This window comes from Besnoitia besnoiti, assembly GCF_002563875.1.
Source record: "Besnoitia besnoiti strain Bb-Ger1 chromosome Unknown contig00007, whole genome shotgun sequence".
NCBI classification, from domain to species: Eukaryota; Apicomplexa; class Conoidasida; order Eucoccidiorida; family Sarcocystidae; genus Besnoitia; species Besnoitia besnoiti.
Genome location: NW_021703915.1, coordinates 2187741 through 2201738, shown reverse-complemented (window position 1 = coordinate 2201738; position 13998 = coordinate 2187741). Strand labels below are relative to the sequence as shown.

General features: G+C 56.1%; 2 protein-coding genes across 2 annotated transcripts; both read right to left on the bottom strand.

The window, feature by feature from the left end:
• Window positions 1–3989: 3989 nt before the first annotated feature.
• Window positions 3990–4139, bottom strand: BESB_073220 (uncharacterized protein; the record flags this gene model as incomplete). The annotated part of the gene is made up of 1 exon (XM_029365695.1): window positions 3990–4139. One exon carries the CDS (start codon window positions 4137–4139, stop codon window positions 3990–3992), a length of 150 nt encoding a protein of 49 aa, XP_029218179.1.
• Window positions 4140–8280: 4141 nt separating this feature from the next.
• Window positions 8281–11541, bottom strand: BESB_073210 (putative small GTPase Rab2; the record flags this gene model as incomplete). The annotated part of the gene is made up of 7 exons (XM_029365694.1): window positions 8281–8446; window positions 8889–9091; window positions 9278–9351; window positions 9681–9808; window positions 10462–10545; window positions 10990–11128; window positions 11463–11541. The coding sequence occupies 7 exons, from the start codon at window positions 11539–11541 to the stop codon at window positions 8281–8283; spliced, it is 873 nt and encodes a 290-aa protein (XP_029218178.1).
• Window positions 11542–13998: the final 2457 nt, after the last annotated feature.

Genomic DNA, 13998 nt, shown 5'->3' with positions numbered 1-13998 from the left:
CGCACAGACGCTGAAACGGAGTCGAGAGAAACATCGTCTCGTGGCCGTCGTTTCTTTCCTCTGGATGCCAACATCACGCCAGATCCTGAAGTCTGCGAGTTTTCACACAGACTGCGAGGAGAGGGGGGTCGAGTGCGACACTGTTTCCGAGATCTCGGCCTGCCCGATCTGGTGGAGTGTGCTTTCAGCAGTGACACGAGAGTAACGGGCGAGAGCCAAAGCGGTAGCGGCGAATCCTCTGTAGCCTCATTTGAAGTTCTTCCTCCGGCATCCGCAATCTCTGTTGCAGACTGACGTGGCCCGGACAGATTCACCCTCTCTACAATAAGCTTTCTCCTACAGTCGGATTCTGCTCGTTACAGAGAGAGGGATCAAACACATGAAACTCTTGAAATCAGGCTCCTATGTTCTAGAACTGCGTCTTGAGAGAAACACAAGCACGAGTAAGAGCTTGCATGCGGTTTTCAGATGACAGATGTGCCGTGCCGCTCCCGCGGTGCCCAAATATGATGAAGAGGAGGACCAGGAGGTGGCAAGACTAGTCGGCGTCTGCGTTTGGAACGATACGGGGGCGCTACACAATTTTGACATCATATCCAATCGGAAGCGAAAAGTACTAGCAGACCAAGTTGCTAAGTTTGCAAAACGTCCCGCGCCGTTGTGCCTGAGGGGGCGAAGAGAGTCCTTTTCACACCTCGATCCCCTCGAGCGTGGACAAGCAAGCTCGTCCTCCATTCTGCTGGCTTCGTCCTCCACATGCCTCGCCTGCGCCTGCCTCCGGCCAGATTTTCTGTTGAACACGTCGGCGGATGCGTACACCCAGTACTTCAGTGCCCAGTCATTAGGGTTGGGTTGGCAGCTTCAGCATATTGAGCGCAACTCATCGACAGATATAGAACTCCTGTCTATGCCCCCACACCTGTTTTATAGTCCGAGCTTCGCTCCTCCGCTTGTTGATGGCTAGCGTCGCGAATGTGGTACTCGACGAAAATGCGTCGGACGGACGTATAACTCTAGACATTTGAGGTTGAGGGTAAGGCAGAGAGGACGTGCCCAGGAGACTATCTGGCGACTGATTGAGCAGGCTACTGCGCGCGTCGCCTCTTGACGCGTGGGTGTTCCACCCAGATGCTTGGCTGCTTCTGTATCAACTTGACGGGTGAAAGCCAAAGTGATAAAGCGCTGTGCTCTGGAACTAGGCGAGAGGGCCCTTCATCGGGGTCCTCCGGTCTCGGAGGGGCCTTTCGTCCGCCTGAAGAGGGCTCCCTCTCGGAGCTCTGTCTAACGTCGCCCTCAAACGGCACAGCACGTCACCATCACAGACACTGACAGGTTCAGGTTTTTCCTGATGACCGTGGCCAGCAATTCAGCAGCTGCAGGAGCGTAAACCTCCGTACCCGCACGGTTGTTGTCCTTGCAGTCGAAATTATGGAGGACATTCACCATACACAGAGACGAAAGAACCGCCTGTCCATGCCGTCACGACCATCCTGCGGTGTGCTGCAAATTCGCTAACCAACCGAGAAAGAGCGTCTTTTACCTTATAGGTGCAGAGATGCAGACACCAGCAGCTGAACCGGCTGGCTGTGCCTGCGGAGAAGACGTACCACCGGATAGGCGCGGGTCCAGCGATCCTTCTGCGTGCGCCCAAGTCTCCAGGACAGCGGTAGTTTCATTTTCAAGTTTGTTCGCTTGATCCTCCAATCTATGTGCGTGTTGCAGCCTTGAATGTGAACCTCGCCTGTACTTGCGCCGCCGCCAATCGGCGAGTGTTGAGGGGGTCGGACTGGGATTACCATCTCGCACCATTTTCCCCGCGATGCGCTGTGCAATGTAAGCGTCTAACCCACGGACCCAGTGCCTGCGTATACTGCTGGCCTCGTTCCTCAACTTGCTGACGCCGACATCAGCAAACGTCGTTGATTCACGAGTCCACCCCCTCGTTGGATCTGTATCACGGCAAGGGACACGTGGTGCATAAGGGCTATCGACCCGGGAACTCTCCGCGTCATTGTTGGATCGCGCCTGCTTTCCCGCATGCCCGAGCAACACATACAAAGTTTACCTTCGCTCAAGGATGCCTGCGACGCCCCTCTTCACAAGTATTCATGGAGACAACTGGTTTTCGTGACTACCGGCACAAATATGCGCTTGCCTCGATGGCAATGAGACATCTGCAAGATGGAACGACTGAGTGCTGGGCGATGTACACACCTGCTGGACGCGCACAAACACGCTCAAGAGCCGCCTGACTCAGATGGTTCTTTCCTGCTTTCGACGGTCCTCCAGTGTGTGAAAGCAGCACCCCGAGCGCAACCATCTGGGACTCAAGGGAATCCGCATACGCGATCAAGGTTGCCGCAGTTTGAAGTCTGAGCCTGCTGCGGTGTTCATATGTCTCTTTTGCCTGAACTTGCCACACGCCAATCTGCGCGGCTTCTGGATCCCTCGTACCCCCACTCAGCATACGAATCGCAATATGGTCTTCGATGTACGTCGCCTTGTAACCCCATGCTTTGAGTATATCGTCCGCCATCAGCCGCACTCCCTGGAGGACGAGCTCACAAAGTGTACTTCGCTAACGCCAGGGGTGTGAGTAGTGATGGCGAGAAGTGACCCACTAAAGTGGGTGTTCGGTGGACATGCCACTCGGAAGCTCTCTGTCGTGTCAGGTGGTGGACCACATCTGTTTCTAATAGGCCATCGGCATGGAGCTGGAGCACAGACACGCTGGAAACGCTTATGGCCAGCTGATATATAACTTGTCCTCACGGTTCTTATTAACGTTAGGGGCACTCGTCACTGCACCAAACCGACGCGCGCTGCGCCACGGTGCTTTGCGGTACTTGTGGACGGAGCCGCAAGTAAACGGAAACAAACTGACACCTCGGCGGAGAGAGCAAAGCGAGAACTACCGGAGGACACGTGAATTCGCCGGTGTCGCCCTGTTTTGGTTGGCCTGTTGAACACGAGATGCGCAGCCCCGCGCCCATGCAGCGGAAAAACGCACACTTCGCGCCTCGCTATGCTCATCTGTTCACCTTTTGTAAGAGAAATACCTTCAGAAGACGGCAAATGCCATGCTCCTTCTGCCAGGAATTGCTCAGCTTCCGCTATATGAGAGTCAATCTCTACGATACGCCTTTTCTTCGCAGGGGCCCGAACACGGTACTGCGCCCTCGCTCGGTTTCGCCACTCTGCCACGAGACGGTCACTCGGGTACTCGGTCTTAGAGTGGCTAATACTCTGCGCGACAGCGTATGCGGCAAGTAATTCTATCTCACCCCACCGTGACCTCTGGCGACAGTTGTTTTTTTTCATCCTTGCAATTCCACCCCGTACATATTCTATTACCGGCTCTCCATGGTCCTGCTCAGAGTTCTCCCCACACGCTGCACCAAGCTCATACACTCGACGCGGTGCAATTGAGGCCTTGAGATAGGGGTCTCTGTTTCTTGCTTTACCTCACGCTTGCAGCTACCAACAGTGAGTGATTTAGGCTCGGAATGCATCTCCAGTATATCGCCTGACTTTGGTGTGTATAGCCAAGGCCTGACGCGGTGGGCGTAGCGAAAGTCGGGGAGGCTCCAGCCTAGTGTTGGCTCCAGCTCGATACTTCCATTGCTGCAGTTGACGTGCCCTGTGCGGCGGCTCTGCGGGCTGCAACAGCGTATGGGAGATGACATTGGGTTGTGTGTGCGTCGGCTGTACCCCGACTTCAACTTGGCCCACTAAAGTGCTTGATTCTTCAGGTCCTTCTGCGACATGCGGTGCGCGCGGGGTCTCGCTGGGTGTCGCAACATGAATCCAGTTGCGTGCAGCCTCAGCTCCACCTCGGCTGCTTGTCTCTCCATCGTCGCAGCGGTACTGTGCCTCGAGCGCCACCGGAACTGAAACATCCTGCGTGCGGCGTCGATCCACCTTTCGAGCAGGTCGGTACTGGGAACTTTACGATACTTGATTATTTGGTAGCGGGTGTTCCACGGCACCTAGACCGCCTGGCCTGCCCAGTGACACCATATGTCGGCAGCCTCTTCCCTGAGCATCTCAAGTCCCAGCTCTCCGTACGTTTTGACCCCGAGACCTGGCACGTGAACGCTCAGAAAGAGAAACAGAGTCCCTGTCCGCGCCTGGTTCATAGTCTTTCACTCTATAGCGGCGACCAAACGACAACGGCAGGGGACGACACCGCAGTACCACATCAAGCGTGCGTGTGTGCCACAGCGAGTCTTTTTTTTTGGCGACCCGCTTGAAGGGTGCGCGGATCCAGCTATCTGATTGTCTGTGTGGGGGTAGCAAGAATCTTCCAAGGCCGGCGGCGCTTCAGGAATCTCCATTGTTCTGTTTTCGAGCGAGCTATGGCAAACAAAGCTCGCGTCAGCCGGTTAGAATGAATCGATCACGGCGTTTTCGGGGGTCTATGTTCCCCTCAGTGGCAACAGGCGCTTCAAGGCCCAGACAGGCGCTTCCGGGACGGTCTGCGTGAGGCGCGGGCACAAGGTCCAAGACGATGGGGGCGAGTGGGGTTTGTGGCCCAGATTCGCGGTATGCTTGATCACCGGGGTGCTCTTATCCCCGTCCGAAGCATCGGGTATATCGCTAGGAACACGAGACCCGAGTGCAGCCAGGAACAGTTGCAAAGCGACTCGGGGCGTGTGGTTCTCATGCAGGCGGCGTTCGGGCTTTGGGAAAGCTCGCCCGGGGCCGCCCAGTCCTCGGAGGACACCAAGCAGCTTGCTTGCCAAAGCAGCTGACGGCGGAGAGTCCAATCGCTAAGAGATGATGGCTGCGCACCATTTGTCAAAAGGCATTTCCCCCTGGAAGTGTGAATGCAGCCAGACAATGGGAATGTGCCACCGCGATTTCAGAAAGCGAACAGCGCGGCACATTTGCCAGCCGCCAGGCGTTTCCACTGCAGAGACACCCTGTCGGTAACACATGTGCACACAGAGAGGGCGTAAGGACACTCTTTTCCGGTACCGCCCCCAACATATTTCAATTCATAGAAGGAGGCCAACGCTGCGGAGCTCGAGATTTCCTGATATAAATTCAGCGTCAGCTGTACGCAAACTGTCAACGTGGAACTGACGGCATCCAAATCCCACACTCATGTGTCCCCATACGGCGATCCGTGCAATTGCGGCGGGGCGGCGGCGCTGCGGCGTGAAGCTGTATGGCAGCCCGGTTTGCAGCCGTTTGACGGCAAAATATAGTTTCGCCCGCAGCAGAGAAAATAAGGCCTCGCCTGTTGCTCGCTCCAGATGGGGCGCTACGGTGAAAGGAGTGACTGTTTGCATCTATCCTGGGTAGTTCGGGGGACGAATGGCCATGCCCTCCAGGCCATGCTTCGCAAGGCTACGAGGGGAACAACAACTCCGCCCGATCCGTCTCCAAGCTTCATCAGGGGGCATCGCTACACGATATCGTTGACGGCAGTGCCGGCGACACCACGGCAAGGAGCAGCGGACGATCATGCGAGATGGAAAAGCGGGCGGAGGCCGCAACTAAGCATCCGCCGGCTGAAACAGACGGCGACTATCATGTTTGGAGGTCGGAGTATATGCAAACACTTCACATGGCAGTCGCCTGAGGTAGCTCCTTCAACAAGAATGCGCCGCGTCTTCAAACATGATGATGAGCCTTGGTTCCTGGTATGATTCGTGAGTACCCATCGTACACTAACCAGATACGGGCCACCCGACTCCCGCGTCGACTGGTGAAAGGAAGTCCAGGGCCGCCATCAAGTACGTCGAAGGACCAGCTATATGAACTGACACTACCAGGGCAGAGGTGTATAGCCACAAAATGTTACGTGCGAATGGCACCGCGCTGCACAGCTCAAGTAGACTCTGCATGCCAGCGTAGTCACGCGAAACCTCAACCATGTCCTTTACGAATGCTTCAGTAGGTGCGGATCCACCTACAGACGTACAGCTGGAGAGGCAGTCGGAAAGGCGTCCTTTGAAGCAAGACGTACCGTTATCGAGAATATTTCTATGGCTTTGTGCCCCTGCGACTCGATGGAGATGGGGAGAGAAGCCATTTTACGAAAAAAGTCCCCGCCTCTCACGAATCCTAGCTATGCACGGTCCGTTACCGCTCGTTACCCTACGTGCCACGAAGATCATACAGACCGCCGCCGACACCCACGCTTTCCGTCAAGGTCTTACTGCTGAGGCTGATATGCCTGTTGGGGCCGGCTGACCTGATACGAGCGGCAATTAGCGCGCAGCCGTTTCAACAGCATACAGCGCAGACGCCTACGTTAGCCTGTTGCAAATATAACAGCGTACGCTTTGCCAAGCCTCCCCCCCTGCCCGAACGTTCGGAGAAACTGGACAGGTTAGACATCCCATCGGTAACGTCGTCTCTTCAAACGGAGGGAACAAAGTCGACGCCAGCTTGCTACACGTGCAACAGTCTGGGGTCGGCGCCTGACCCACCCAAGATACAAAACGAGTTTCAGCTTTTGGCGGGAGGATGTCACAGAGAGCCCGGAGACGCGCGATCTTCACTAGACGGCGTTTGCCACGGTGAAGGCCCGCATCGGTTTGCCGCGATGCCTCCTCTGCTTGGGGAAAAGGCCCTCCGTTGAGAATAGTGGTGACATATTCTGCCAGTAGCTCTGTTTAGCTGCGAATTGCAGGCACACTCCGTCTGTGATTAGCGGCCGAGGGTCTACGCTTCTGAGTCACTTAGAGTGGAACTGTGTGAGCCTTTACCCTGTGCTCTGCGTGCTACAACAACGTGTGACGAACGCTGTCCTGTGATTTCGTCCTGCTGCGGGATCGTTGTCGCCCGTGGCAGGACGAAACTTTTGTGGGCCTTGCAAGCGACCCCTTGATTTGAGGTCTGGCTGTCGAGAAACCATCTGCTAGACTTCAAGCGCGGTACCACTCAAAACTGTTGCTCGCTTGAGCGTCCACGGAGGCCAACACGAATTGCTCCGCGCCCCTCCGAACGCGTGGGACAGGCAACCGAGGCGGAGGAGTTGCACGTCCTTACCGGACTGCATCAGCGGCGCCAAAGCAAAGAAAAAAAACTTGCGATATGCAAGACATTACGTGCACACACAGACGACAGAAACGGGTGGTTCAGATAAACGCGGAGTCCACACAAGATCCCTCAGAAGACTACAAGACCTGGAAACTCTCCTGTGCAACGAGGCCACGCGATACATGACCCGCCTACAGAGGGATCCGTGCACGTTTCTCTTGTATGCGCCTCGCAGGCGAACAGAAGGCAGCGCGCAAGTCCCTACAGCGCTTGACTCCTCCAACGCGGTTCAGCAGGTACACACCGGAGAAGAACGAGAAAATACCGCAGGCGTGTCCCTGGCGGAAACCGAGACGCGCCAGAAGCCAATCAGCAAGCAACTGACGCAGTGTGCGTTTATGTGGATGAACCGCGCGGAACGAAGTGGGGGGAAAAGAGGGGGAGCGACCGGCAGGGAAAAGGAAGTGCAGTCCGGGAACCCCCTTGGTTGCGAGAAATGCCGCACAGGATCAGAATGCGAGACAAAGAACCAACGAGGGCACCTGCGTGAAGGACATCTGAGCAGGCGAAGACTACAAAAAAACAGGGAACAGAAACGGCCCCGAAAGAAGGAAACAGAGAAACAGTTAAACTGGATCGAGGGTCCTAGACAGTCAGAAAAACAGAGAACAGCGCCACGAACCCCCTCTGCGGCACCCTACGCCTCCACATACAACGCCACTCAAGCTTGCAAGGCGAGTGCGCCCTGTGAGACAGCTTGTTCCCTCCCCGGGTGTGCGTTGGAACCGCCAGCGAATGACACAAAACGGAAGAAACCGGGGACCAAAGATCCGGCGAAGCAGGCGGAAAAGCCCCACCGGACTCGCGCAGCATCACACGGGCGGGAGGACACCCGGGGCAAACCGCACCCTGTGCATAAGCACGCGGACGCGACCACGATTAAGCAAGAGACGCCTTGCCTCGCTCGTCGCCGTACGCCTCAGAAATGTGAATTAAAGGCCTCTGCGCATCCCCCAGACACTTGCCGGTCTACGAGCGCATGTCCCCGGCCCACTCCTCCCCCCGCGTCCTTGCTCACGCGCCTTCCCCGATTGGGGCCCCTCCAAAGTCTCGTCGCCATAAACGTCGGTTTCCATGCGAGAGTCCCCTTCACACGCCCTACGTGTGAAGCGCGTGCAAAGGCCCTCTTTCCTCGGAGTGCACGCCCGCGTCTGCCGCGGCGCACATGAAGCTGCTGCGCCTGAGCGGCTCACGCCGCCACCGTCGCGGCGGCTCCAGCGTCTGTCAGCAGCAACTCGCAGATCGTTGCTCAGCCAGCGCGCGGTGCTGCTCTGAGAACGCAACGCACGGGGCCTGAAAGGCTCCATTCAACGGCGCCGAGACGCGGCGCACGCGCGCAGCAACCTCCGCAGAAGGAAACAGCGGAAACACAGCCCGCAAGAGAGACGGACTGCGCGTGCAAAACGCGAAAACCAGTCTCCACACCGCACAAACATGCACACGCTGCGCCGAAGGAGACCAAACGGGCTGTCAACACTCCCACCGCTCAAAAACGCGCAGGCCGCCACGCCTGCAAGGCGGCAAGCCTCCCACGGCACCAGAGAAAACACGTCCACGTCGACGCTCCAAACGCGCGCTGCAGCAGCATCCTCCGCGTGAGAGCGCCACAATGGAAAGCGCCCCTCGAAGAGCCCCGAGGGCGGCCGCCCCGCGCAAAATCTCCCTCCAGCGTAGAAAAAAGATATAACTATCCACCGACGGGCATGCGCACCCTCATATATCTATCCCTATCCATCTATCCACCTATATATATATATATATATATGCATATGTATAAGTTCACGAGAGCGCAGAGAGTCGAGACGCGGGCGCGTTGGGGTGCAAAGTGACACGTGTGTGTCGGCTGCCGTAGTGTCTGCTTGCTGTGTATGCAGAGTTCGTGGAGTTTGCGAGAGGCACTGCGCTTCTCACCTGAACTCGGGTGGCCGCCGTACGCGTTGATAGGCCCGCATTTGATGCCGTGAGCCTCGTTGCTGAGATCGTAGATGCCTCGCTGGATGTTTTCGTAGATCTTTCGAGCTGTCAAGATGAACGCCTACGCAGCAGAACAAACCGGCCGCGACTCGCTCACACAACTCCGAAAGAACCGAGCTCGATTCCCGACTTCCACCCGCTCACGAAAAGAAAAGACACACCGGAAGTGAGTACCTCAAGAGCCCCCCCTGGCAGCGTACAGTAATCCAGCACACAGGCGTCCACACCGGACTCTAAGTTCACTCACTTCGTCTACGTTCTGCGCAGTCTTCGCCGAGGTCTCAAGAAAAATCAAGCCGTGCTGACGAGCGAAGGCTGCACCTGCAACGCGCGGCCGCACATCCATACAGATGCACGGTGAACGGATTTACATGCATGCGCAGAGACATGCACATAAGAAGGATACCCAAATCGGTCACCTCGCTGCACGACGAACCCTGTCGCGAGCATATGCGGACGCGACTCCAGCAAAGCCCTTCCTTCCGCGTCGCCTGCGGGACGACGCAAAAACGCGTCCGCATGTATCCACGCGCAGGCCACGGAACGGAAGGATGCTCGGGCGAGCCCACGAGAAGCGAGGCCTCGCATCCCCCGGCAGCCGAGGACACCCCGCCGCAACCCTATCCGAATCTTTTCAGGTTTCTGCGTACCTTCCTCGAAGCTCACTTCCCGGCGCTCAAGGTCGCATTTGTTGCCGATCAGCATGATGGTCATGTGCGGGTTCGAGTTTTGTCGGACTTCATCCAGCCACCTGGTCAGGTGGATAAACGTGTCGCGCCTGCACCGACCACACACACAGTCTCCACACGGCTATAGGCAATCTTAAAAATGACCTCTGCGCCATACGGACGATACGTAGAGAAGTACCAGATGCAAAGAACTGCGCCGATCTCGAACCATATTCATGTGCGCGGTCGGCGCTCGCTTAGCGTAGCTTCGCCGCCACCGACTGGGTTCGAGGCACCAAGTCCTCACCCGGCGGCTCACAATTCCTTGACCGCTTGTGACATGGCGCCCTCATCGCGGAAACTAAAAAAACTTCACTACAGAAAACAGGATCGCGAAAGCGAGCGGCATATGTACGCTCAATGATGAAATATAGGTCTGTGCAGCACGAGCAAGACTGAGACAGCAGCACGAGTACATGCACGCCCGACATGCATGCATATACATACTTATATACATAGGCAGGCGTCACGTAAGGACACGAGTGTCCGTCCACAAGTCACAGACAGAATGCAACGGGCGATCGGAGAAGTACGGGAGCCCTCTTCTCTCTCCTTGCAAATTGTCGATGCACACAGCGCACGCGCACTCATGCAGATAAGCGCGCACATTCACATATATGCATATACATATATATACATATATGTATAGTGGTGGAGTGCCTATTTAGAGAAGGCCTGGGTCAGAGCAGAGCAACGACGCTACCTGGTGATATCGTAGACTAGGAGGGCGCCCGCAGCCCCGCGGTAGTACGAGCGCGTAATCGAGCGAAACGACTCTTGACCGGCCCTGGGCGCACGAGAAGGCGGAAACGCAGAAGAACATAAGAAGCAGCGATTGCTTACACGCAGAACTCGATGATGGTCAAACGTGACACGCGCGGCTTGCCCACATAGACTCGAAACACTTCCGCGCGTGCTCTACATACTGAGCGAGGTTCTGCGGAAAACCTCGCTGACGTCGTCTGCCTGCCGGTATTCGTCTGCTTGTCCTTCGGCATTTATACGCCCGACTGCGTCCCTCTCCCTCCTTTCTCTCTTCTCTTCTGGCTGCCGCAGGCGTTGGTCGCCGCTTGAGCTGCCCCCCGTCTCTGAGTGAGTCCTCTCCTCCCCCTCTCCCTTCCGCTTGTGACCAGTTGCTGCCCCTGTCGCTGACAGGCCGCTCTCTTCGGCGGCCGCCTCGTGAGGATGGAATTCCTCCGTCGTTCCTTTTTGCTCCTTCCGGTTGGCTCACGTGTCCCATATTTGCAGCTTGACTTGTCGGCCGCCGATGGATATGAGTCGCGCACCGAACTCGACGCCAATCGTAAGATCGTGGTCTGTGCGGAAACGCTTGTCCGTGAACTGCAAGAGCAAGCAGCTCTTGCCTACGCCTGGAACCACACGAAGCACAACACAACGGGCCTCAAAGTTTCCCCTCGACCTCACGAAGCACGTGCGACAGCCGCGCCTCCCGCCCAGGGACCGGAGACACGAGGCACGGAATTCCGGCCACGTGTGAACGGAGGAAATTCCTGGAGCGACGCCAAACACCTGCCTAAACGCACATGCGTGATTCACTAACTAGAGTCCTTTCCAGCTGCAGAGTCCACAGCGAGAAGGTGCGACGAGGGGTTCCTCGTGGCCTTGCTGGTCACAGGATCACCAGACGACTCCTCGAAGGAGCACCGTGAGAAACGCAAATCCGAGAGACACGAGACGGCTCACTGCCTTTCAGCAGCGCAGCTATAGACTTGCCTGTGTCTCCGATGATGATGTATTTGAAAAGGTACTGATACGGCGACATTGTCGTCAGCTTCTGCGCAGAGACGAGTGGGCGCACGGGAAAGAGCCAGAGGGCGGCCGGTCAGATGCGAACTCTGCAGCCTCACTTCAAAAGAAATTACTAAAGTGGGAACTGGGCCGCCGCCCGTTCTCTCAGAACCCAGAAACTTGCTCGCCAAAGATATACAACGCCGGAAGGTCGGGTAAGAACGTGCGGTTTCGTCCGCCGGATATTCGTTTTGAGATGATGATGGCAGCGGCACGAGTGAGGCCTTGCAGAAACCGAAGTGGAAGACGAGGAGGAAAGGACTGTTGACAGGAAACAGAGAGGCGGCTCATTCGACGCAGATGACGTCGCTCGCGCTGCTAAAAGGAGACATTACAGATTGTGCTGCGGCTCATCAACGAAAATTTGCACTGGACCAGGAAACTCAAGCCAGATGGACGCCGGCGTGGACTACGGCAGTCGCCCGAAAAGAGAAGGTCGGGTTTTCCCCTGAAAACCGAGACAACTATCAACAGGATCCTTTGTCTCAGTCACGAATCGCCGAAAAGACGGGAAACCACCGAGCAACCAATTGAAAACTGACATCGGCACAAAAATGTCGTTGCATGGAGCGAAAAGAGCCGAGCCGCCGGGAATGCGGCAGCACGCCGTAGATACACTGGACAGGCGGATGAACGTACGACACTCCAGAAAGAAAGTCCCGAAAAACCCAAGGAAACTCAGTAGTCACTTGTTCAGAGCCAGGGACCCTGCGCGGAAGCAGGGCGAAGTCGAAACACTGGAGTAGAAAAGGAGGTAAAAGAAAAATCACATAGGGAACGGGTTCTGCAACAAGCGAGCGTCGCTATCTAGAGACACGAGAGCTTTCTTGGGGGTTAGATGCGTAGCTTTGCTCCCGTAGATGTTGAACTTTTACTAGTTACTTCACAACTCCACGGAACTTCGCTTTTGGTAAACGTGAAAGCGAAGCATAAGTGATTCCAGAGAGACAAAGAAGTCCGTTTCCCCGGCTCCCGGCGGCGGAGCAGACGAAACCACCAAGGCATGCCGGAGGAGGGGGGCATACTGAACGTGGATGCGCTGCAGTTGTAACTTTCGCGTTGCTTCACCTATTGAGAAATCCGTTTCATCTCGTCCGTACTTCCGTCTTTAGCAAGCCTACTGGCTTGCTAGGAGACTTTGTTTGGACACGAACGAGGTTCTATTGAGGCGCAGGCAGTGGCTGGCCTCCGTGGGGTAGCAGTCCCTCGGCTACCACGGGACGGCAGGTGAAGCGTGCGGCGGAAGTTTGCAGACGCTGCAGCAGCGGCACAAGCACGGGAAGCCGAGTTGTTTACAGGGATAGAGGAGCTCTTTACGGGACAGCCACCGGGGCTGAACTCAAATCAGGAGCTTCTCGTGCGCAAGGCATGACGGCGCTCGATGGGCACCCTTACTCCGTATGTCCCTGCCGCGCGGCGTGGCTTGAGCAGTTGTCTTGGACCCTGCTTTGCTCAAAGACAGATATTCGGTACGGGGATATTTTACTGGCACGTCCGCATTTACATCGCCCAAATCGTGTCCATATGCATGATACGCGTCTACGGTAGACTATCTCCAGCCCGTGTGGATCGCGGTAAAACTGTGCCGCTGGATCAACGAGCCCGTGTTCGCGCTCGGCGCTCGTACAGCGGCTTTCTACTCAGACGTTGACGTCCTATGTCGCTTCGACTGCTGCTGCTTAGAGGGGACAGACGTGAACAACATGCCTCTGAGGCCGCCCTCGCGACACTTCCTGCTCTGCGTGGACGCAGCTGAACGAGGCCGGCGAGGCACGAGACGACTAGCATGGAAATTTTTAGAGTATATCGAACGGAGATATCAAGGGGATGATTAAAGGTTTCAGGCGGCGCCGCTCCTCCCCAAACACAGGCCAAGGGGAGCCGTAATGGTTCAGCCTGAGATTTTTTTTAACGCGGTGTAGGTGCATGCTAGTAGTCTTGAGACAATGAATTCTTTGAGCCCTACCTGTTTTGTAAGAGAACCGGGAGAGCCCGTGACACAACTCAAATGTAAGTTAGCTCGCTGCATATATCCCACCTCACGCATCGACCTAGTGCCTAGCGGGAATATCTAGTATCTCCCGGTGCCGGAATAGACTGTCACTGTCTCCCGTAGTTGACATTGATCGTAGCTTGCTTGAAGAGAAGTATACACGACACCATTTGATCCTTCGAAAATGACTCAAACCGTCGAGTGAGTAGGAGAAATCGGGTCATTTTTCAAAGGCGAATCGAAGTGTACGGAATTCTTCCTCTGGTGTCGCGCGGTGCGAGCCAAGCCAGCATGACGCAGGCATGAGGCCTGTACGCCTCTTCGAACGTAAAGTCGGAGGCTTCCACGGAAAAAATTACAAAGAGCGATCTCCTTCGCAAGAGCAGGGCAGAAGCCACGGGAGTGAGTTGGTAGCAGAAGCCGTAGAAAAGTGGTAGA